The sequence below is a fragment of the Oreochromis aureus genome, linkage group 23 (genome assembly GCF_013358895.1).
Source record: "Oreochromis aureus strain Israel breed Guangdong linkage group 23, ZZ_aureus, whole genome shotgun sequence".
NCBI classification, from domain to species: domain Eukaryota; kingdom Metazoa; phylum Chordata; class Actinopteri; order Cichliformes; family Cichlidae; genus Oreochromis; species Oreochromis aureus.
In genome coordinates this window covers 42,710,196-42,732,985 of record NC_052963.1, presented here as the reverse complement: position 1 = coordinate 42,732,985, position 22,790 = coordinate 42,710,196, and the positions used below count along the sequence as shown (strand labels likewise).

Sequence of the window (22,790 nt, the reverse complement as noted above, 5' to 3'; positions counted from 1 at the left end):
ATGTGGCACTTTTTTCCAGTGGGGTTTAGAAAGGGGCGGGGAGGGGAAGAAAGAAATAAAAAAAAAAAAAACACTGGATGAGAGAGATGTGCGCCTCCTCTGCTGCCTGTGTAGCTTCTTGTGAGGAATGTGTGAATCCTCAGACAGAAAGAGGAAAAAATAGGGCACTTTCATATTTATTTAAGTGTCAGATCCAGAGCCGTCTGCAGGGAGACAGAATAAGAGAGGAAAGGGAGGAAGAGGGGAGGAAGGGCTGCAACCACAGGAACTCAGAGGGCTCACAAGCCTTCCTCTCCCTCATCTCTGAAAACACACACACACACACGCACACGCACACATCTGGCTGCTTGGACACACGGTGAGGAAGGCAACCAGAGGGAGACGGTGACAGGGAGGAAAAAGAGAAAACAGACTGAGGAGGAAATGAGAAAGAAACCAATGTGATTTTGCACAAAGAAAAACAAAAATCCACTGGATGTGCATCCACCTGAACGGACAAGGAGGAGTGGTGAACCAAGTTAGGGCTCAAACCTGATAAACAGAGCATCCAAATGGGGATATTGTACAGGTGCCAAGCGGGGTCGTGATCCGCTGCCTTCGAGATGTAACATCAAATCTGGACGCACGCAGTGCAGAATAGATAAAATCTCATCATGGCAGCCTTAAGAACAGGAAGCTTCCCCTCCAATGTGACACACAAACACAGGAGCGCATGTGAGAATACCTCAGAGCAATTACCTGCCGGGTTCACCTCAGTGGAAAAAGGGCTGGTAAACGTAAATCAACACTTCCTCCTGGTGGATCTGACGTGAACTACAGCCACCCTGGGGCGGCCAGAAGACATCAGGACATCAGGTTTAAATTAATAAGTCCAGGTCTGGTAAAAACCTCAAATATCACCGAGTGCTCTCTTATCTGGGCTTTAGAATTAGACCCTAAAATTTAAAAGATGGGTGATTCACTCGTATGTTGAGTTTTTTAGTGCCACTATAAAGAACATCTGCGCTGGCGTGATGAGTAACTGCTTACCAAAGACACGCACAAGCTCAAGTTTAAGCTGAAACACTTGAGAGAGATTTGATTAATCCGCACATTAATCAGCCATGCCAGCGTTTCTTTGTGGATCTGGGTTTTTAATCGGTCTCTCTGAATGGTGGCAAAAGAGCACTTCAGTATCATGAAGTGAAACTGATTTAAAAATATATCACTGGCTCTGCATCTTTCATCCCATCAATTAAAAAAATAAGTTGCCCATTTTCCAAATAGTATGTTACCTTGTGAAGTATGCTTCATGGGTGTATGCTGAAATTAAAGTAGGATCGAGTGGAATCTGTTGGCAGAGATCATAATCGTGATTTATTTAGAGCTGAAATTAAAAATTGTTAGGTTTGTGTTACCTTACAATAAATAAGACTTTCACAGTCACCTGTCTAAAGTGGCAAAAACCTAGAGAGGGGGGTTTGGGTTATTCTTATTTTTAGGAGTCAGCGTTGCTACACCTGCACACTTGGAAAAGCAACAGTATTCACCTGATTACAACGTGCATATTTCCTAATAATCAATCCATCCCTCCATTTGTCCTTATCAGAGTCACGAGCCTGAGCAGAGATTATCAGACCTCCCTCTCTCAGGCCTTAAGCTCTTTGTGGCGGTACTAAGGTGGTCCCAGGTCAGCCAAGAGAAGACACGTCCTGGTTCCACCCTAGGGTTCCCCTCACAGTAGAGCATGCCTGAAAAACCTCACTTACCCTGCAATAACATTGTCTTTGCAACTTTTTGGGGTGTGAGTGGTGCAGCAGCCAGCCAAGCTAGGGATTGGTTATTGTTAATGTTGACTGCAAAATTTTCAGTCTGCATGTTCACACTCAAACCCTGAGATAACCGGGAAGCAATGACTCTTCCATCCTGCCAGCAATAAGCAGAAAGAGGACAATAAAATGTCGGAAGCCCACGAGAGCCAATCATCCCACTCAGGAGACGGTGTGCATCAAGTCAAAGACGAGACTTTTTTCATGATTTGATTGACTTTATTTGTAAGGCACCAGAAGTCCTTCCTTACTGCAGAACATTTCATTTTATTTATAGTAAATGTTTGCTGTACTTTTTTTTTTATAGTTTCTTTTTCGTTTGTTTAAATGAAGCTATGATTTCAGACACAAAACATTTTTTTTTTGCCAAAGTACACACTTTTAGGTTTTACATTATACACAAAATAAGTATTTAAAAAAAGACCTTTACAAAGCTCAAAACGCTTACAATGCTTCACGCTATGAGGGCAAAGAGGCGGGTAGGTGGCACAGGAGTCAAGGGGAGTGGGTGGGAGGGAGGGAGTGTTTGGGAGGTGGGAGGGGGGAGAAAAGGAAAGGGGGATCAAAGGGTGAAAAGGTCAACATACTGCAGTTTCCCTCCCCCCTGGTGTCACATCGGTTTTGTAACACAATAGCACAAGAATCATCCAGGACAGACAAGAGAAGATGCAGCCATATACACATAAAGCTTTCTATGTATAACTGTATACAGAGGCGAGCACCTCCAACTACTTCAACAAATACATAGAATTTCATTTGTACGTCTAAAACGTCAGCCTTGCAAATCTCCCTCTAGCTCATATCGATTAATATTTAAAAACGAAGAAAAGGGGGGAGAAAAGGAACGAGTGCATCGATCACAGAAAGTTTGGATCAAACATTCTTTAAAAAGAAAAAAAACCTGTCTCCACTAGAAAGAAATCAATCTCAGTTCCCCCGCAGACATGCATTGATGTGTGTGTGTGTTCTGCTTTGTCTACACGCTCTGCATTTCACTACAACAAGTACAGTATGTAACTAGATACATACAGTATGCAGCTAGATGGGAGGACGACGTGCCGCGAGCTTAATTCACAAGCAAGGTAGCATGTTAGCTTTAGTTGTAAGAACAGCAACGCATTTCATCTGGTTTAGCATCGACGAGATCTGTACAAGTGTTTATACACACCTTGTTTTATGTATTCACATACATACACAACAACAAGTCCTCCAGCAAATGCCATCAACAGTTTATCATCTGAACCTTTAGAAGATGGAGGCTTTTATTCTGAAAGTCCCTCATATGTATTGTCACTTTTGGATATCAAACGTGGATGTACGTGTATCTCTTTGAAGGGTACTTCTGCAATAAAAATGTGCTTTATCATCAAACCGGAGACCATTCTGAGTTTATTTTCCCCCAAATGAAAGGAGCAGGGTTTTTTAATACATATACAGCTCGAGATGGCTACACTCAATGAAGCCATTCAGTGATGAAAAGAGAGGAGGTCAAGACAGGTGTACGTGCTTTTAAGTGTGGTTCGACATTTTCAAAGTATACGTGGTACCTCTCAAATTGCATGTCATCTTTTAGAAAGCAGACATTTTGTCCATTCGCACTTCTGTTGCCTGACAAGTCCCCGGGACAGTAAAAAAGAAGCTCCAATATATCTAAAAAGCAAACAAATTCAACCCAAATATAATGAAGAAAGCGATGTAGTCTCTATTCTTTTTTGTTTTTAACTATAGGCAAATTTTCAGTCCTATTTTGCATTTTTTTTTGGTGTCATAAATGCGCACTAGGTACAAAAATGGGTCTACTTCCACTATTTATTAATTTGCACTGATACTTTTCACAGCAGATATTTTGACTTGTACTAACAGGAAGAATATCTGTGTTACTGATATAAATTACAGCTCTGTTCAATTTAAAATTCCCACTAAGCAATGACAGTATGATAGCAGGAACAGTACCGGGACACTGACACCTTAACAGCTCAATGGAAGTCATTAATTCTACTATTTACACCTTACCTTACTGTGACATGTCAAAATGTCTGAAGTGAAAACCACCAAACAAAAGATACTGTCAAACTGGCTCTATACTACTTTACAAATAATAGTCTCCTAACTGACTGAGAATTTGGACTGTAATGCTATCATTACACAAATTGTCTTAATCAATTAAATGCAACATAAGACTTTCAGATGCATCTAAAAGCGATAACTGATTATTCTCCTTACTAATAACATGAATTCTTGCCATGCTGGTTTGAAGAATAAATAAACAGAAGAGCTTATTAAAGAGCTGCAGATGTGTTTTCATTTTGTGGAATGACCAATTTTAGATCACAGTAAGGAACTGACTGTAACGCAAAAGACACTCTTAAAACAAACAAACAGTATTTGGTGATATTATATTATATTATGCTCCTCTCAGATCACAGCCCTATTCCAGGAAGCAGGTTTAGCTAAAATTCAGAGTTTGTTAATCCTGAGAAATCAGATAGGAAATGATCGGATTCAATTCGGATCCGATGGCAGACATATGGTACAAACTTTTTTCTATGATAATATAGAGTGGCCCAACATGATTTTATTTTTATTTATTTAACCTTTATGAGACTCAATATGTCACAAGCGACCTCTGTTTCAGACAGCATCATTAAAATGGCTGCCTACTCCGACCAGCCTCCATGAAAATACCAACTCAGAGTTCCTGATCTGCTCAGTTTACAGTTAGAGTCTGACTTTGGTAAACCTGCTTCCCAGATTAGTGACGGGCTGCTTGTTGTGTTTGCTGCGTGGCATTCAAATCACGTGTTGCAGAGTGCCCTCTGTTGGACAAACTATGCAACGTCAACATTTGCCTGAAGGGTGTTTCTACCGAACTCGTTAGAAATCACAATACTAATAGTTCCACACGGAGGTAATTTGGGCAGACAGTCAGGCTCTAGTCTTGCGTGTCTACTATTTTTTGCAGACCCCACATGGAGCAGAACTTTTTTTTTTTTACTAAGAATTTGGTAAAAGATGCAGTGGGTATTTTAATACAATAATAAACCACAACTTTAAAGCCATCAGCCTAATACTGAGTACGTTACCTTGCACCTCCAAAAAAGCTCCAACAGGTTGGTGCATGGAAACGAGACATCTGGGAATTGTCCTTTGGCGTCTGGCACCAGGAAGGTAGTCGTAGATCCTCTGGGACCGGATAAAGACCTTCAGCAATGTGGCACGGGTGCCGTTGCTCTTAATAACATCTAAAGGAAAGCCAAACCAGAAGATTTCCCAGCTGAACTTTGTATTGCAATGAGATCATCAATGTTGTGGCGGGCTGGTATAGATTAGCTTCCAGCAGACTCGAGGTCTAAACGAGTGCATACAGGACCTTTCTGTTTGAAGGCGATGTTTTTGTTTAGTTTGAATTCATAGCAGCAGCTGTGGGATGCACTTGTGCTTCATCTGTGTGGATTACAGTAATGTAACTATATTCAATCATACTCAGTGCCCCATGTAGGCATTAAATCAACTGTATAACGCAGGATTAATCTGATATGTGAAAGATCTTTCTGTGCAGTGAATCATAGAGTATTTAAAAGTGAATTTACAGAGAGCCCATGTTTTTGTTTCATGCTAGGATGGAGTCGTTCCATTTAGAGACCAAAATAAACCAAAGCAGACCGCTTTTCGAGAACTGGATCACAGTAATTAATGCCACCGGTCTAGTGTCGACTGTGTGTTACGTTTGCACACAGACTGGATAAATAAGCCATTCCCTTTGTGACACAGTCTGCACTCTGTCATTGTCCTTGTTCTGCACAAGCCTGAACCAAGCGAGGAGGATGCTTCAAAGACACACGCTGCCCTCTGCTGTCAAACACACAACATGCACTCTTTCTCGCCTCAGTGTCTGCTCTGATATTAGTGCACATTAAAGAGGAAAAAGATGGTGGGAGGGCACGGACGAGAAGTGGCATTACTTCTCTTTGCTGCACGTTGTGCTACCTCAGCTCCGTTTAATGATGCCTTTCAGTGAAGGTGCTGGGTGGATTTATCCAACGTACCTCACAGGGTCGGCCAAGGATCAAACGTCGAGGGGGATTACTTATCGAGGTGGGTCTGTTATCTACTCTGACGGCTCTCAGCATTAAGTCGGATCTAAGAACGTGCTTTTATTTTATATTAAATTAGAATTACTCACAAAATCTCTAATTTGCCCGGATATGTCGTTTCATAACAACGATTCTCTTTTGAAGGCAGAGGTTTTTGGTTAGAAAGTGAGTATAGCTTTTAGGTATGCTTTCTGTCTTTAGCCAGGGCATTATTTAAACAATTCTCTGATCTTTTATCAATCCAACATTTAAACTTTGAGCCCACCTTTAGAATGAATACACGCGAGGTGAAATACCATGAAATATCAACACTGCTGATCTCGGTGAGACCTTTATGTTGGGAAAATGAAGTTTTTAGGAATCCCGTGTTGCATCTGACAAGTTTTACAGCTTGCCAGCAAATCCAAGTGTTTAACAGTTTTTCTGTTTTAACACCTACGGAACAGTGCATTCAGTGTGACGGATCAGTCCTGTCTAACGAGGACCTACGAAGAGCAGAGGCAAGAGGTGGGAGGAAGACAGGGAGGAAGAGAGGGAGGCATGGAGAAGAAAGGAAAACACGGAAACTCAACAGGAATCAGAAGAGAGAGAAAAAGCAACAGGGAGGCAGGAAGAAACAGAAATAGAAAGTAGTCCTGATTTTCTTTTTAAAAAGGGATAAATGTGGCTTAATCACATGCAAAAAAAGAGAGAGAGCACTTGAAGATACAAGATACATAAGAGAGAGACAGTCTCATGGTTTAAAAAAAAACAGATATAGAAACAACCCAACTATGGTGAATACCAAGATATAAGGTGGTATGTGCCAAAGACCTCCCAATAATGGGGTTGGCTGGGGTCTGAGGAGATGAAATTGAAGCCCATGTTAGGTAGTGTCAAAGAGAGGGAGACCTGGGGGAGAGGCTATAGGCCAAGTGGGCTTAAATCTAGGGATTCAGGTCTCTGGATAAAAACAGAGCTGAACAGGGACACCATCTAATCAGACTTGTCTCCATCCTCCTCACGGTGGCTGTCGACTCCATCCCGCGATGCTTTCTCCTCCTTGGCCAGCTGGGCTTGAGAGGCCAGCAGGGAAGAAAGGGAGAAGAGACCAGAGGAGGTGGTGACGGCGGGGAGGGTCGGCTGGCTCAGGCTCAGCGGCAGGGGAGTCATGGGCAGGGCCAGGCCCTGGAGCTGAGACAGCTGGTGAGCCTGGAGCTGCTGCTGCATGGAAAAGAATCAGACGCAACTTAGAGACAGTGGGATAGATCAAGCGCACAAATCACTGCAAAACACAGGACAGACCTATATTAGAACCACAAGTCATGTTTAATATATAACCCTTGAGGCACAGCGCTAATAGTTTATAGACAACAGGATAGATGGGACGCACGTATCATAGCACGGCTCAGTAGAAGATACACACAGCTTATTTATAATAGATGCAGTTTTTAAGATGTATAAAAGCCTAAGAAAACAAGTGCAGACAAAGAGGTATCTGAGCACAGAACTGGCAAAAACAATATCATGGGATCGACATGCATTTGATTTTAAAGTACAGAAAGATACATTGTTACTGCCTCGCTTCTCTTTTACACACACCCAAAAGTGGGCTCATTTTTACGGCAGTTCCCGCTGACCTCTTATAATCGACACATAACTGCCTCTAACTTTCTACATGATGTGACCAACATCAAAGCAAAAGATCCACAGACAACAGAACGCCCTACCACAAACGCCAACACCGAGCGCCACCTTCTTTATCACAAGTCGCAGACACAAAGACAAAAGCAACGCACCACCGTGAATCATCCATCACAGTGATGGAGTGGCTGGGCTTAGCGAACACTAGACAATAGTGAAATGATGGAGGAGCTAGGATAGCTAACACGAGGCTGATAATGATGAAGCGTAGCTAAAGTAGTTAAAGCTGCCGATATAAAGAATATCTGCGCATAGCAGGCTAACGAGCTGGCCTGGTTTGTACTGATTTGGTATTTTAGCTAGTGAGATAACTGTGCGCTAATTGTTTCAATGGACACGATTGTGGCATAATCAGATTTATCCCCTCGATGGGATGGATACCACCACTTTTAAAAGACACAAAAACCAGTTTACTTGTGATGAACAGTACTACGCACTCCTAAGACGCAAGTGTAGAAGAGATTTTAACCCTAATAATGCCACGAGGACAGCCCCGAGGTTATGTCTATTTAAATCTATACATTTAACATGAAATCTAAACAAAAAGAAATCAAGGCAAGGAGGCTTTAACAGAAGAATCCAGCATTTCTTTGGAGCTCAGCCACTTTTAGAAAAGTTAATTTCTTATATTCCAACTTTTGGTGCATCAGAAGTTTGGAGCAAAACATAAAAAATAAAAATCTGTGCTTTGAAAGTTTCTCTTTCTTTTACTGGACTCCATCAATATAACTCTAAAGAAACCCTTTAAAAATTCATTGTTCCCAGGGCTGCTTAAACAAAACAGTGGGAACAATTATAAATGTTTATTTTGCTGTGCAGGCATACATTACTAGCGCTTGAATATAATCATGATTTATGGGTCATTTTAACGTTTTTCATTAGCAATTGAAGCTAATAAAAGCTTATTTATTTTTATAATGCTCTGTTTAGGGGGAAACAGATTGGGGGAGGAAACCTTTGAGGTTTAGGGCTTTTCTATTTCACACAATATAAAAAAGCAATAAAAAAAAACGAGAAGCGCATTTTAGGTTTTTGAGAAAAAACCCTGCGATAACACACAAAGGTTTTTATCCTCACAAACAATAAGTCAATAAATGCAAGATGTAAAAGAAAACAATAGAATTGATCGGGTTGGTCAATATTTGCACTTTTTCAGGCAACAACGCTGCAACAACGCACCCTTATGATGGAGTTCATCTCTGGGGGGGTGACCTGCTTGGCCCTCTCTATGGCTGCCAGGACCTGCTGCTGGTGCTGGAGATGGTGGGTGGGAGACGGGGGGGAGGCAGGGGGTAAAGACAAGAGGAGGAAAGTGAGAAAGACAATAAAAGCGAGACAGAAACATGGGGAGGAGAGTTGGGGGGGGTGGAGAGGTTAGATCAATATCAATAGTCCCAACAGAGACCCGACAACCCTCTCCGGTGTTGCGCCTCCCCCTCTGACCATTTTGCTATTCATCTGGTTACACACACACACACACACACACACACACACACACACAAAAGCCTTGTGTGACACCCGGGAATGGATGGTTGGCTGGTGTGCAGTAATGGGTGGAGGTCAACCCCCTGGTGGGCAGATAAGAGCATGGCTTATCTGAATCGCACAGCCATTTATTACACTGACACAAACACACACATGTATAAAGGAAGAGAAGAGTTGGATGGAGTAGGAGGAGGGAAAGGAGGGAAAAATGGAAGGAAAGAGGGGAGTGAAGGAAGAGGTCAAAAGGGGAGGGGGAAGGGACAACCGTGAGGATGGGACAGATTGAATATGGCAGAATCGAGGTGGGGGCAGGGTGAAATGGAAATTGAGGTGGAAAGAAACACAGGAAGCGAGTGATGATGAATGATGGGAGGAGAGAAGAGGGATGCTGAGCTTGAGGTCACGAAGGTGGAGAGGTAATGAGGTGGGAATGAGGGTGATCTCATTCCAGGATGTAAGGAATAGTGCTGAGGGTCAGAGGGTTATTGAAGTCTCTGTGTGTGTGTGTGTGTGTGTGTGTGTGTGTGTGTGTGTGTGTGTGCACGCGCATGCTTACCTCCTGAGACAGGTAAGGGAGGACCTGTGCGCAGATCCCATTCAATCTCTTGACTATCTCAGCCTGTTGGAGGAGAGCATAGTGGTTTATAGTATTCCATATTTTTATCACTCCCAACAAACCCAGTGAAAAAATATGTAGCTTAATTGGGTATTTTCCATCTTCCCCACCCTGTCAGCATCATAGCTTAATAATTTTAACCTTAAAAAATGGTCATAAATATAAAAAAACTTTCCACTGTTTCCTAAAAACTGATAGTTGTTGTAATAAAAAGGGATAACTGTATATTCAGTGGTTAGAACAGAATAGTGCATGTATGAGTATCTCAAAATAAAACACACTGGGCGTGTTCATAATGAAGTAAGGGGTGGATCTGACTGTGAAATGTAGGCTCAGATCCTGGGTTATTCGCCTTTCTGAAACTTACAATGATCAAAATTTACAAAATGGACTTTATTGACGGACGTGTATTGAGTTCACCACAGCGCACAGGTTGGGATTTATGACTGGGTTTTATGCCGGATGCCATTCCAGATGCAACCCTCTCATTTATCCCGGTTTGGAACATTAGGAGTACACCTCCTCGTCTCAAACTGCAACGCTACACCACACCACCACTGTTTTATACAGTATGAAATGAGTGACTGAGCCCATAAACTCAGCGGGATAGCGCTTGCAGATTTTTTATTTTTATTTTTTGCCACCACAGGTGTCTCCCCCTGGTGGCCATTAACGAGAATGGAGGTTTAAGACAGACAACATGGGGGCGCCTACGTCCATATTTATACTGTCTATACTCAAGAATTACTGGTGCAGGGGATAGAGGGGAAGGATATTCTTACTTTCTATTAGATTAAGTCACTTAAGTAATGCTCGGTCATGAGGGGATACACTAACAGAGGGAAGCTCATACCAGCTTTGCTTCTGTCGGAGGCTGTAGAGCACCTTTGGACAACTAAATGTAGGGTGGTGGTGTCTTTAGCGAGCACTTAGATGTGGATTTGCTGAATGTAAAAAATATTACTGCACCTCACCGCCTGTGTGATCCATGGAGAAGATTTCATGAACGAATAAATGAATAAAGTCAGAGATGATAACATAGAACAACCAAAGCCACAAAAAAGTGAACAAAAACCATGCCAGGGCAAAGTATCGAGGACAACAACTCTATGGAACAGAAGAATACAGCATAATAGCCTCTGGCTACACAGATAAAATCTGATATCAGCTCACGGCTCATTTTAATCTTTTCATGGGATTTAATGACAGCTCAAAATAAAGAGTATCACCACACTTATCCTTTAAACCCTTGTTAAATGTGAATCGTCATGCAGCGAATTTAAGCCACACTCATCAGTATGGGAAACATCTGCTACGACCTTCCCAAACTGGAGCAAATATATCTCACACACATGCACATATATCAGATGTGTCAGAATCCCTTTATTCACCTCATTAATTTAGTTGCTTGTACTTAATACGCTTCTAAAAACTCTTGGACACACACACACACACACACACACACACACACACACACACACACACACACACACACACACACACACACACACACACACACACACACACACACACACACACACACACACACACACACACACACACACACACACACACACACACACACACACACAGTAATAATCCCCCATGCACGCACGCATACGCCGTGTTCTCTTTCACATCATGCACATTCCCTATCTTTCTCACATGCAGGTCTATTATCACATTTGGTTGGTAATCATCCAATCCATAAGAGATATGCAAAGCAGCAGTAATTGTGTTAGAGCCTAATTCGAGGCGCGATGAGGAGAGAGAGGCTCTTCTAACAGACATTAGGCATGCAGAGCACAGTTCCCATCAAGCGCTTCACTCCTATCTCCTCATCATTACACATACAATCTCCCTGACATCTCTAAAATGTCTCTGCGGGACTCGCTCCACGCTAACTATGGCTCTGCCTCTTTTTCAGTACCCTTTATTCTGTCTATCTTGTTTTTTTCCAACCCAGCTTTTGTCTATTCTGTTATCCCTGCTCTCCATCACCTTCTCTTCTCCCTCAGATTTCTCTATCTGACTGCAGCCTCCTCTCTCGTGTCCTCACTTTACATTTCCCTCTGCTTCATTCTGGCTTTCCTAAAGTGCTATTGGAGCACTTTTCACTGATGAAATTCTGTTTCAAGGAAGTATGGAAGGCAGAGTAAACAAACCTAACGTTACACAGACTTCCTTAGAGTGTACTGGCTTTGTCACTGCGTGGGCTCCCCTATAGTCTCAGGGTCTCATGGCAAAATGTGAAATACCGATAGATTTTTCTCGTTTATGAAAGCGAGCTGTCCTGTTTTTTGTAAGCGTGACTTTGAAACATATTTCAATACAAAGAGGAAAAGTAATAGTTTGTACGCCTGCAGCACACATATAACATGCTGCAGGTGGCTCCAGAGTGCTGATGAAAGTGCCATCTGTTGTACTTCAATCCAAACCACGACCCTTTTCAGAACCTAGCTAAATAGTTTTAACACCTAAATCTGCCCTGAGTAGTTTTTTATCAAGAAGATTTATGATCTAAACCTGTGGTAGCAGGTTTGATTATCTAAATCTAACCAGGTAGTCCAGATTGTTTAAACCTAATCAAATAGTCTAGATCAGGGGTGTCGAACTCCAGGCCTCGAGGGCCGGTGTCCCGCAGGTTTTAGATATCACCCTGGGTCAACACACCTTAATCAAATGATTAGTTCATTACCTCTGGAGAACTTCAAGACATGTTGAGAACATAATTTAGCCATTTAAATCAGCTGTGTTGGATCAAGGACATCTACAACTGCAGGACACCGGCCCTCGAGGCCTGGAGTTTGACGCTCCAGGCGGGTGTCCAAATTCATGAGCTGCGTCCTCCTGAGGCCGCATTTGTAGACCGATTACGTCACAGTGACGCGACGAAGGCTGTCCAAATGCGTAGACTCCTCCGAATGCAGCCGAGAAATGTGTCCTCCTTTTCCCCGAATTTGAAGGATGGGTGGGGTGTATCCTTCGTGGCCCACCATATCCCAGAATTCATAGTGCAGCCCATCCAATTCCAGTTTCCAACAATGGCGGCCTCTACTAAGTTTTAATATTACTCTTATTACTCTTTCTGGGTCACAAAATAAACTTTTAACATATTTTCAGGCGAGAATGTAACTAATGACTAATAACATAATGTAAGTAATGAGAACTTAATAACTTGTTATTGTTTGGCTTTTTTCAGTGTTTTATTTGTTTCTGAGTAACTCGGTTTGGCTGAGATTAAAGTTACAGTTTTCACACAGCTGAATAAACGTCAAACAGAAAACTGATTAAACAGAAGCGTGGGATGGTCGAGAATTTACGGCAGTGTCCTGTTATATTTTAGATAGAAAGGAACAGACGGCCGAGTTTATTAAACTCCACCAAGACAGCTGGTGACACAAAACTGAAGGCTAGACCGTCCAATTTCACAGCCGCTTGCTTCCGGCCTACCCGAACTTTGGAGGACCCGGCCCACGTAGACTGCGAAGGCCGGGTCCTCAGGAGGTTGCAGCCTATGAATTTGGACACCCCACTGGTCTAGATTATCTAAACCTAACCGACTAGTCTGAATTGTCCAAACCTAATTGAATAGTCAGGACTGTGCAAACCTAATAAAGTAGTCCACATTATCTAAACCTACCCAAGTAGTTTTGACTGCTTAACCCTAAGTAAAAAAAAACAAAACAAAAAACAGGTCGACAGGAAGGCAGAAAAAGAATACAGCTTTATTAGCCATATTCCAAGTTTAATCCTCAACTCAACCTTGCTTTTTTTCCAGACCCCCAAAGAAATGGCCTCTGGTATGAGTGGAAAATTAAGTCAAATTGCCCCTCTGGCCTCTAAATTGATACTTTTTCCTCCCTTTAAAAGGTTGAAAATATTCTTTTTATGTACACAAATGTGACCAGTTACATGACAAATCAAAAGGACTTTTGCTCCAGTTTCCATATATAGCTTCAGTTTGTTATCAGATAAAAAGAATTTTAAAAAAGTAATGCTCACAAAACGAGGTCAAAATAATTGGCATTTTTGTTTTGAAATTCCCTAAAACTAGGACTGGATAACTGAATCACAGCCTTTTCAGTGTCGCCAATTCTGCTTAACAAAGAGTTTTCCACCATGCCGAACACGAACAACTATTCCTGCAGATGCAGCTCACCTCACATACAGATGAATATACTCAGAATTGCCTTCATAGTTTGGTTTATGTGATGATTATTGCTTGTTCACACAATGTACATTATTTTAAGAGCACAATGAGAACTTCTATACTATACACAACACAAACAAAGCACAAATGCTGTCAGGAAAAGAAATCAAAAGAGGAAAAACAGATAAACAATACAGCTTCATTCAACACGCTCCCAGTTCGATCCGCAACTCAACCTTGCTTTTCCTCACTAAGACAAAACAGAGATGCAGAGAGCGAAGAGACAGACTGCACAGAGTGGAGAGGCATTTTTTGAATTGAGTAGGACAGAGTGATCAAGAGGGAGCAATTGAATGTGTGAGTGTGAGAGAGAGCGAGAGAAAGAAAGGAAGAAAGAAAAAACAGGGAAACAGAGACAGAGGTGGAGGAGGAGGAGCAGAGGAGGGGGAGGGGGAGGAGAGAGGGGAGTGTGGCTCTGCACAATAGGCCTAGACATGAATGCTCCTCGACACTCGTTTCCACACATCCCCTTCAATTTCAACTCTCTAATGGAACTAGCGATTCTCGGCACCCACTCACACTGTGCACAAAGGACGGGCGTGTGCATGCACAGGAACAGCAGCACACACGAGCAGCAGCACACACGAGCAGAGAGACACAAACGTTTATGAACATGTGCTGGTAACATACGCGCACACACAAAAAACGCAGGCGCATGCGGTGATGGAGCGACTGGAGGGGCGCAGGAGCGTGCACGCTAACACACCGAAGCTCACGCTGGCTCTACCCACACACTGACATTTCTAAAAGATTGCAGACAGCCAATGGGAAAGTACATGAGCTAATGTACACACACGCACGTACGAAGATTGCTGGGTACACGCACAAACACACAACTCCATTTGTGCCTGTGAATTTAATCCCTATGAGATAAAGGAGAAAGGTGTGTGCGTTTGCTCAGCATGCATCACGGTGCCCGTCTTGTGCTTCCAACCTCAGAGTTTGTGCGGGTGCATACAAGTGAAGGTCTTTAAATCATGGAAGCTGCTACTTTCGTGTGTGTCTCCATTCGTCAAAGCACGCTCCCTTCTCCCAATATGGCTGTCAGCGCACGCCGTCAATCATACGACAGCGTGCGTGTGCGCGTTTGTGAGTGTGGATGGGCAATACCAGACGAGGTCATCGATAAGGGTCGGCCCCTTGGAGGCCCATCGCTCTCTCCTCCTACAGGCTGAGCATAAATTACTCCCCCTGCTTCAGCAACACAAACTGATGTATGGACCACTCCCTCACCCACGCCCTGCCTGATTGAGGGCCTTTTCTTCTCCTCCGTTTCAAAATACCTTACTAGTTCTTACAGCACCGTTTTCACTGGATGTAAATATAAAGCCATTTTGCCAAAACCTACATCCACATGAAATGACTGTGTGATGCTCAAAATTACTAAAAACAACAAAACAACATGTTAATTCCTCAGCAACTGGATTTACACACAGAATTAGGTGACCTCATTCAAATGAGATCCCCAAAGGAAACAGAGATTATATTTAATAATCACACCAACAGTTCAATAAGCTGTCGGTGCATCACGAGGAATGCACACTTCCTTTTTTCGTCATAGAAACACGTCAAACTTTGACACTTTGTATTTTAGACTTAGTCTACTACAATCCTATGATATTTAGTTGACCAAAACTAAAAGAATTTAGTCCTAATTAGGAATAAAACTAAACATTTTTTTAATCAAAAGACTATGACTGCAACTAAATCAAAACCTGCTGGGCCAAAGTTGAGGGTAAGAAGATGCATCATAGATGTACTTTCATACTTTATCTTCACCACAACAGCCCAGTACTGCGTCTGCATCACTGTTGACACCACATCCATCTGTCTGTCAGCCTCCTGCTTTCCTCTTCCCTCACTTGTAAACAAGACCCTAAGATACTGTTACGTCCCCCCCGAAGGGGTCTAGGCAGGCGAGTGAGGGGACCAGTAACAGATGAGTCCAGAACAGAATGAAAGGAGAACAGACAGGTGTTTTTAGTAAATAAAATAGTCTTTATTATAGATAGTCTTAACATAAAGAGCCAGCAACGCCGTTTTACCAATAACACTTGGAAAAAGGAAAAAAAAGGTTGCAACAACAAAGAACACAACAACCAAACAAAAACTCCACACCACGAGGAGGCACTTCCAGGGGCCCACAAGCTCACCCTGTCACTAGCAGCAGCTAGCTTTACTGCTGCCGAGGCCCACAAGCCCACACTACTCACGTAAAGCAGCTATACTGCTTCCACAACTCCACACTTCAGGCAGGATAACCGCACACCAAGAACACAAAACAGAGACACCAGAGAACACCACCCTGCTCACAGCTCATCCCCAGCTTAAATAGCCTCAGAGGTGATTGCTGAATGGATTCAGGTGGCAAACGAGGCTAACCAAGAGCAGCTGTGTCCTGGGGAGAGAGGAGAGTGAGAGAAACAGAGGGGGTAGGAGTGGCAAGAGAGGAGGAGGCGGAGAAAAACACCACGCCCACACAAGGGCAGTTTCAGGAGGCCCAGCTAGGGCCGTAACAGATACTTAAAACCATCCACTTGAGGCAGCAGCTCGCTCCTGCACCGTGCAGTGGACACGCTGCCCTTTTCTGACTAAGAACCGTGGCTTCGGAGTTTCAGGTGCTAAATTCTCACCCCAGCTGCTTCACACTCGGCTTCCGGAGCAAGGATGATGAGTCCAAAGGAACCACAGCATCCGCCAAAAGCAGAGATGAGACTCCTGAGACCACTGAACTGAAATCCTAAAAAATCCTTTTTGCAAAAATTACTAGAATATTCTAGTAATGACCATAATTTCCAAACTGAACTTTGTGTTTTAATCAGTGACCTGAAACTAGTGACTGAGCCCATGAACTCATCAGGAAGGTGATGTGATGTCACACAGCTATAAAGCCAAGGGCCATTGCCCCATAGACATCTATACTACCAGACATACTTTTGTTAGAAAGGGAGTCACCCCCTGCTGGCCATTAAAAAAATGCAAGTTTAAAGTACTTCCACATTAGCTTCACTTTCAGATGTTGGCATCTTATATACTGTCTATGGTAAATCTTTGTACCAGTCACTGTCACTGTTTACTCACCCGTCCCATAAAAAAAAACACTAAGCTGCTCTCTAAGTATCCATGTCTGTAGCATAATAAAGCTACCACAATAAAGCAATGTAATATAACAGTTAGGACTATTTTGTTTGCAGTGGATCTACCAGTCAAACATCAGTGAGGCACATGCAACAGGTAACTTATGTAGACATTCCCTATCCTGGCAACCAATGCATCTGAGCCAGGTTAAAGAGGAAAAAACACTGTAATGAAGTGCATAATTCAAGGTCTTTTTATCTGCATTGATGAGGTTCGCTAACTGGCACCTCAAAGTCCAGGAAATTCTCCCAGCTGAATCGTCAGTATGAACAACAAGCAACTATACAGGGCAGGGAGTCCTTGAGACATTTTTCAATCACAGAGTACAAAATGATGCTAGATTATTGGTAAATGTATGATTTATCTGTGAGTATTAAAACAAATTGCTCTGAAATTACTACAACTTTTATTTGTGGCTCTCGCAGGTTTATCCATAACACGTATAGAGAGAGCACTACCTGTCAGACAGCTGGTAGCCAGGTTTATAAAATAATTCATTTATGCAGAGCAAAGTAGCTACTTCCTGCTGACAGCACAAAAACATAATATTTCACTCAGATTTGGCTTCTTTGGATTTTTTCCTGTAGTATTTAAATCCACATGTCAAAGCTAACTGACAGGAAGAAAAATTCTAAATATTGGTAAAAGCAATAACAAAAAATTAGACGCATAACCCTCAGCAGTAGTTACATGACGATGGAGACACCTCAGTTTATAGAAGCATGTTAGAAAGGAAGCCGTAACCAACATAACACACACAGAAGGTAGAATAGAAACTTGATAAACATGCATGCCCCTCAGTTTGAATCTATCACATCCTGCAAGCAGAAAAGGCATCCTCCTGTGTTTCAATTTTCTTCACAAAAGCAATCTTCTGTTTACGATCATACAACAGTTTTACATCCTATGTGATGGGAATAAAAGAGCGATCTTTACGGAGACTAAATACGGACTTACCTGTTTGTGCATCTCAATGTTGAGCCCGTAGGACATCTCATAGTACTACACAGAGAGAAGAAGAAAAAAAAAAAGCTATAAAAACAGAGGCACCAAACTGTTGCCAGAAAATCGTCTGTGCAGGAGCTCCATGCTAACAATTTATCATGCTCAACTGACTGCATGTGACAAATCACGTTTGAAGCTAATGTGCATTTTGATTGCACCACAATCGGAAATCACACAAAAATTCTGTTTCTCAGCTGGAACACTCGAAGCATCTTCAGTTTGGTTCGTTGCTTTTTTCACCAAAAGCAACGAATGCTAATATGATCATAAAAAACATTATACGGGCCTTCTTAAATCCAAGAGGTGATTCCCGAAAGGCATCATTACATTGCAGATTAATAAGAACAAGAATTCACAGGGGTACAGTAATCTTGAAACACTGCGGAAGACTTTATAGACTTTTCATTTTTGTCTTCGTTTTTAAGTAAACACCTTAATAACAACCTCCAATGTTCTTTGTTCGATGTCATTTGATGTAAAACGATGTGCTGCTGAAACCGAAGCTATGACAGCACATAAAAATAAACCGATCAACTGATTTGCATAATTAATCTGCCAGTTTGTCATTTTATCCTCCTTCTCATGTACACGCCAGCTCCCTCATACAAATGAAATTTGCATGTATGAACTGCCACAGAATATAAACACAGTTGTTTAATTTAAAGGGCCTACTGGAGTTCTGTTTGCCGCTTACAGCTGTTTGTGTGCAGGATGAGTTTCATTAATCTCTGCAATCATCGCACAGCAGCAGGATCCACATGTGCGCGCGTGGAACAAGAGATGTTGCCTCATTTATTATTAAGAATTATTAATTATCCAGACAAGGCGATGTGATCGGTAACAGTCCCTTTACTTCTACACTTCAGACATGTTCACGCACACATGCAAAGAGAAGACACAAAGAAGAAGAGAGACTGCGAGAGAAAAGGAGAGACAGAAGAGAAACAGCTTCTGTTGTGTGTCTGTGTGTGTGTGTGTTCAGTGTTAATGAGAGGGCCACCTTCTAGGCGTCAACCCTGTTAATCACCCACTCTGTCTGCAGGGGGACTGGCTCTGTCACTGGAAAACAAACAACACACAGATCTCTCTCTCACTCACACACACACACACACACATTTTTGTCTCTCGCTTGTTGTCACTCACACACAAACACACACAAACACACACAAACACACACACGCACGCACACACAGAGTTGTTTGTGTTCAATTTCACACTGGCTCTCTCTTGTAAGTGAATGCACGTGCACGCACGCACATGCGCGCGCACTAAAACATAGCTCCGTAGCTGCTTGTGCCCACGCGGAAGCTCCCTAAAGTAATTACAGCGCTGGGGAAATGGAGGTGCTGCCGCTGGCTGGGGGAGTGGGGCAACCTGATATGCTATTAGAGGAGGAGTGGGGAGGTCGTAGTGGGGATACAAGACTCGGCCTGCCACTGATGGAGTGGAAGTGCGATTGAAAGTGCGCGTATGTGTGTGCGTGTGCGTGACTGACTGTGTGTGCGTTCGAGTCAGAGTGGGCGAAGGAGGGTGTTTTGGCAATACTGCATTCACAATTCAATTTTACAGGTTTTATTTCAGCTAAATCTGAAGATGGCTGCACAATTTCATCAGCATGTATCCAATAAGGGCTGTGCACATATTAAAAAAAACAAATACATTTTAAGCAAATGGTAACAAATGTGTAATTTATCTCAGTTAATCCAATACAGCGGATCTACAGAGGGGTGATAAAGTGAAGGAAATATCTCAACACTTGACCTCTACAAATGAGGAGATCCAGTAATTATTTTGGGGCAGGTGTCCCCTTGGAGGAAAGAGCAACTGCAAATCAATACAAATCCCTTCTGAGGCATCACCTTTATCCTATAATGAAAATTTTCCATACTGATGGGAGTGGTGTCTTGGCAAGTGATGCCAATTCTTCACCAACTCTTTCCCCCATAAAAACGACATCCCCTGTACTCTTAATGACGAGTTTTGACACCTCAATATATATCAATATAGATGTGGTTGGATGACTATTTGAATGGGTTATACCTTTTTCCAAGGGTTGCTCCAGTAAGCTATACAGGCAGAGATCACTCTCACTAACTTCTGATGCACAGCCAGTCATTTTGATCTAAAGCAGTCATGGGGGAAAGAGTTAAAAAGGTAAAGAATGCTTTAAATAATTAAGAAAATGTGATTCTTTTGGAAAAGCATGATTACTTCCCTCCAGTAGAGAACCAGAGGCTTGCAAAATAAATGCCAAGACACTCCAAAGCTGTTCTGGCAGCATGTGGTAGTCCCACTCCTCGCTAAAAACTCCAAAACTTTTGGCAGAATCGGGTCAGGGCATCATCTGCTCTCCTTTCTCACATGTATCGATGGTGCAGCGGTTAGCGCTGTCACCTCAGAGTAAGACGATCCGGTGTGAAGTTTGCATGCAAACCCTGTATCTGCTTCCTCTCAAAGACATCCATGTTAGCTTAACTGCTTTCTTGCATTTGTGCAATATCTCTAAAATTGGAACAATCCTGTCTAAGAGTGATGTAGAGTTTATTGGCTGGACTATTGTAATTCATTATTATCAGGTTGTCCTAAAACCTCCTTAAGAAACCTCCAGTTCATTTAAAATGCTGAAGCACGAGTACTGGCAGGAACTAGAAAGAGAAAGTATATTTCTCCCATATTGGGTTTTTCTTCATTGTTAAATCCAAAATCAAATTTTAAATTCTTCTCCTCACATTTTGAATAATCAGTCCCCATCTTATCTTAAAGACCACATAGTGCCATATGACCCCAATGTAGCACTTCATTCTCAGTCTGCTGGTTTACTTGTGGTTCTGAGGGTACTTATAAGTAGAATGGGAGCCTTCAACTTTCATCACATTTCCTAGGATGGCTTATTTCTACTAAACACACCTCTTATAAATATGTGTTGCACACCACTTTGCATTTAAAGGTGGTTGTCCCTGCCTGAGCTTGCGGGGGGGGGTTTCTTCCCATTAAAAGGGAGTTTTTCCTTCTCACTGTCGCCAAGTGTCATCTGATTGTTGGGGTTTTCTCTCCATTGCTGTAGGATCTTTACCTTACAATATGAAGCACCTTGAGACGACTTGTGATTTTGCCCTCTCTAAATAAAATTAAACTGAACTGAAATTAAATGTGGCTGCCAGTCTAAAGCTACGTCCACACTAATGCGTTTTCAAACGAAAACGCATCGTTTTCTCTCCGTTTTGGCCTCCCGTCCACACTGAGACGGCGTTTTCCTCAAGGAAAAACACAGCGTTTTGGAAACGCTCTCGAAAATGCATACATTTCAAAACGGAGCTGTCCCGTCGCAGTGTGGACGCTCGAAAACGCAGACTTTCTAAAACGATGATGCATTTTAGCCATGTGATGCAGTCATGTGACCAATTAAACAAAGATAGCGGAGTGTATTATACAGCAGTTGTTTTGATTGCTCTCAATTTTGACAGCTCTAAAAAAGATTAATATTAGTTTGTACATACTCCAGACAGCTTTTCTTCAAATTCTTTAATTCTCACTCGCTTTTGCGCATGCGCAGGACTGGAACGTAAGCGTTTTCGGTCGTTTCAATGTGGACGCACACCTCTGTGAAAACGACTGAAAACACTAGTGTGGACGCGGAGCGTTTTCAGACGAAAACGCCGTTTTCAAATCTATCCGGGTTAGTGTGGACGTAGCCTAAAGCACAGCTGGCAAAAGTGATCCATGTTCTCACTTCTGGAAAGGAGGCTGCTGCCTGAGTGAAGTGCAGGAAAATGACACAGATCGGATGACGGGGTGATGTCAGACATTTGCATTCCCAATTCCACCTCAGGCTCATAAAAAAGCTCAGGGTTTTAGTGTGTGTAACCCTGAGTCAGGACCACTATACTGAAATTTGGATTTCTGTTCTATGTTCTTAAGACCAGGAGCACAAGACTCCTTTTAATCTATAGAGAGAACACATATAATATTGATTAATTCAGATGCAGCAAAGAAGGAGCTGAGGTGAAATCGTGTGAGATGATCAGCTGGGATTGCAGATAAGTTGGTCTACCTGCTAGCCTCAATACGGTGGCTTTTTTAAAAACTGTCACAGATCTCTAGACAACATTTTATTTCTTCTTTTAAATCTGTGACAGGGTTGGAAGTAAACTATTTATTATTTATTTGCTGGCTGCCTTTTTAAAAAAAAAAAAAATGTTGTTTTATTTCCCAGACCCAAAGATATTTTATTTCCACAGCTTCTTTTATTCTCTCAAATCTTGTTGGATAGTCTGATGTCTTGACTTTATATAATAGTAAGTATGGCTTCGTGTAACTTCCAATTACATATTTAGAAAACAACTGGTGTGTTCACTGTGCAATCTGCTTGAAACTGTTCAGATTCAAGCAGATTGCACTTTTATGCCCCTCACATTTTATATATGAAGCTTGAATTTCAAATAAAAAATGAAAGACCTTCCAACCTTTAACAAAAGGTGTGCTTGATTTGCATTTATCCAAAGAATCAGAACTCCTCAGCAGACTCTGGAAACACTGCAAAGTGCTACTTGTCTGGCATTTTCTCCTAAAAGTGTCCATGTTTCATTCAGCTGTGCATTTCCTGAATCACTGTGTTCCAGCACGATAGCTATAAGATGCAGGCTGAAGAAAAAGCTGCCTCATATTCTCCTCCTCACTAAAGTTGGACATGTGCAGTTAAGCAGGATTTACGCTCTGTCTGAATTGCATGTCTGATGGTCAGATAGCGT

The 22,790-nt window shown here is 42.3% G+C and overlaps 1 protein-coding gene across 2 annotated transcripts in view; it reads right to left on the bottom strand.

The window, feature by feature from the left end:
• Positions 1-2,005: 2,005 nt before the first annotated feature.
• tle5 (TLE family member 5, transcriptional modulator) overlaps positions 2,006-22,790 on the bottom strand; it is a 55,175-nt gene continuing 34,390 nt past the window's right edge. The window contains exons 4-7 of one of the 2 annotated variants that reach the window (XM_031736036.2): positions 17,995-18,039; positions 9,627-9,689; positions 8,765-8,839; positions 2,006-7,102 (exon numbers count right to left, since the gene is read on the bottom strand). In XM_031736036.2, the coding sequence (XP_031591896.1) occupies positions 6,878-7,102; positions 8,765-8,839; positions 9,627-9,689; positions 17,995-18,039 (408 nt within the window). In that variant the 3' untranslated portion in view covers positions 2,006-6,877. Of the gene's footprint in view, positions 7,106-8,764; positions 8,840-9,626; positions 9,690-17,994; positions 18,040-22,790 lie in introns of both variants that reach the window. The other variant, XM_031736035.2, reaches the window with a different exon arrangement.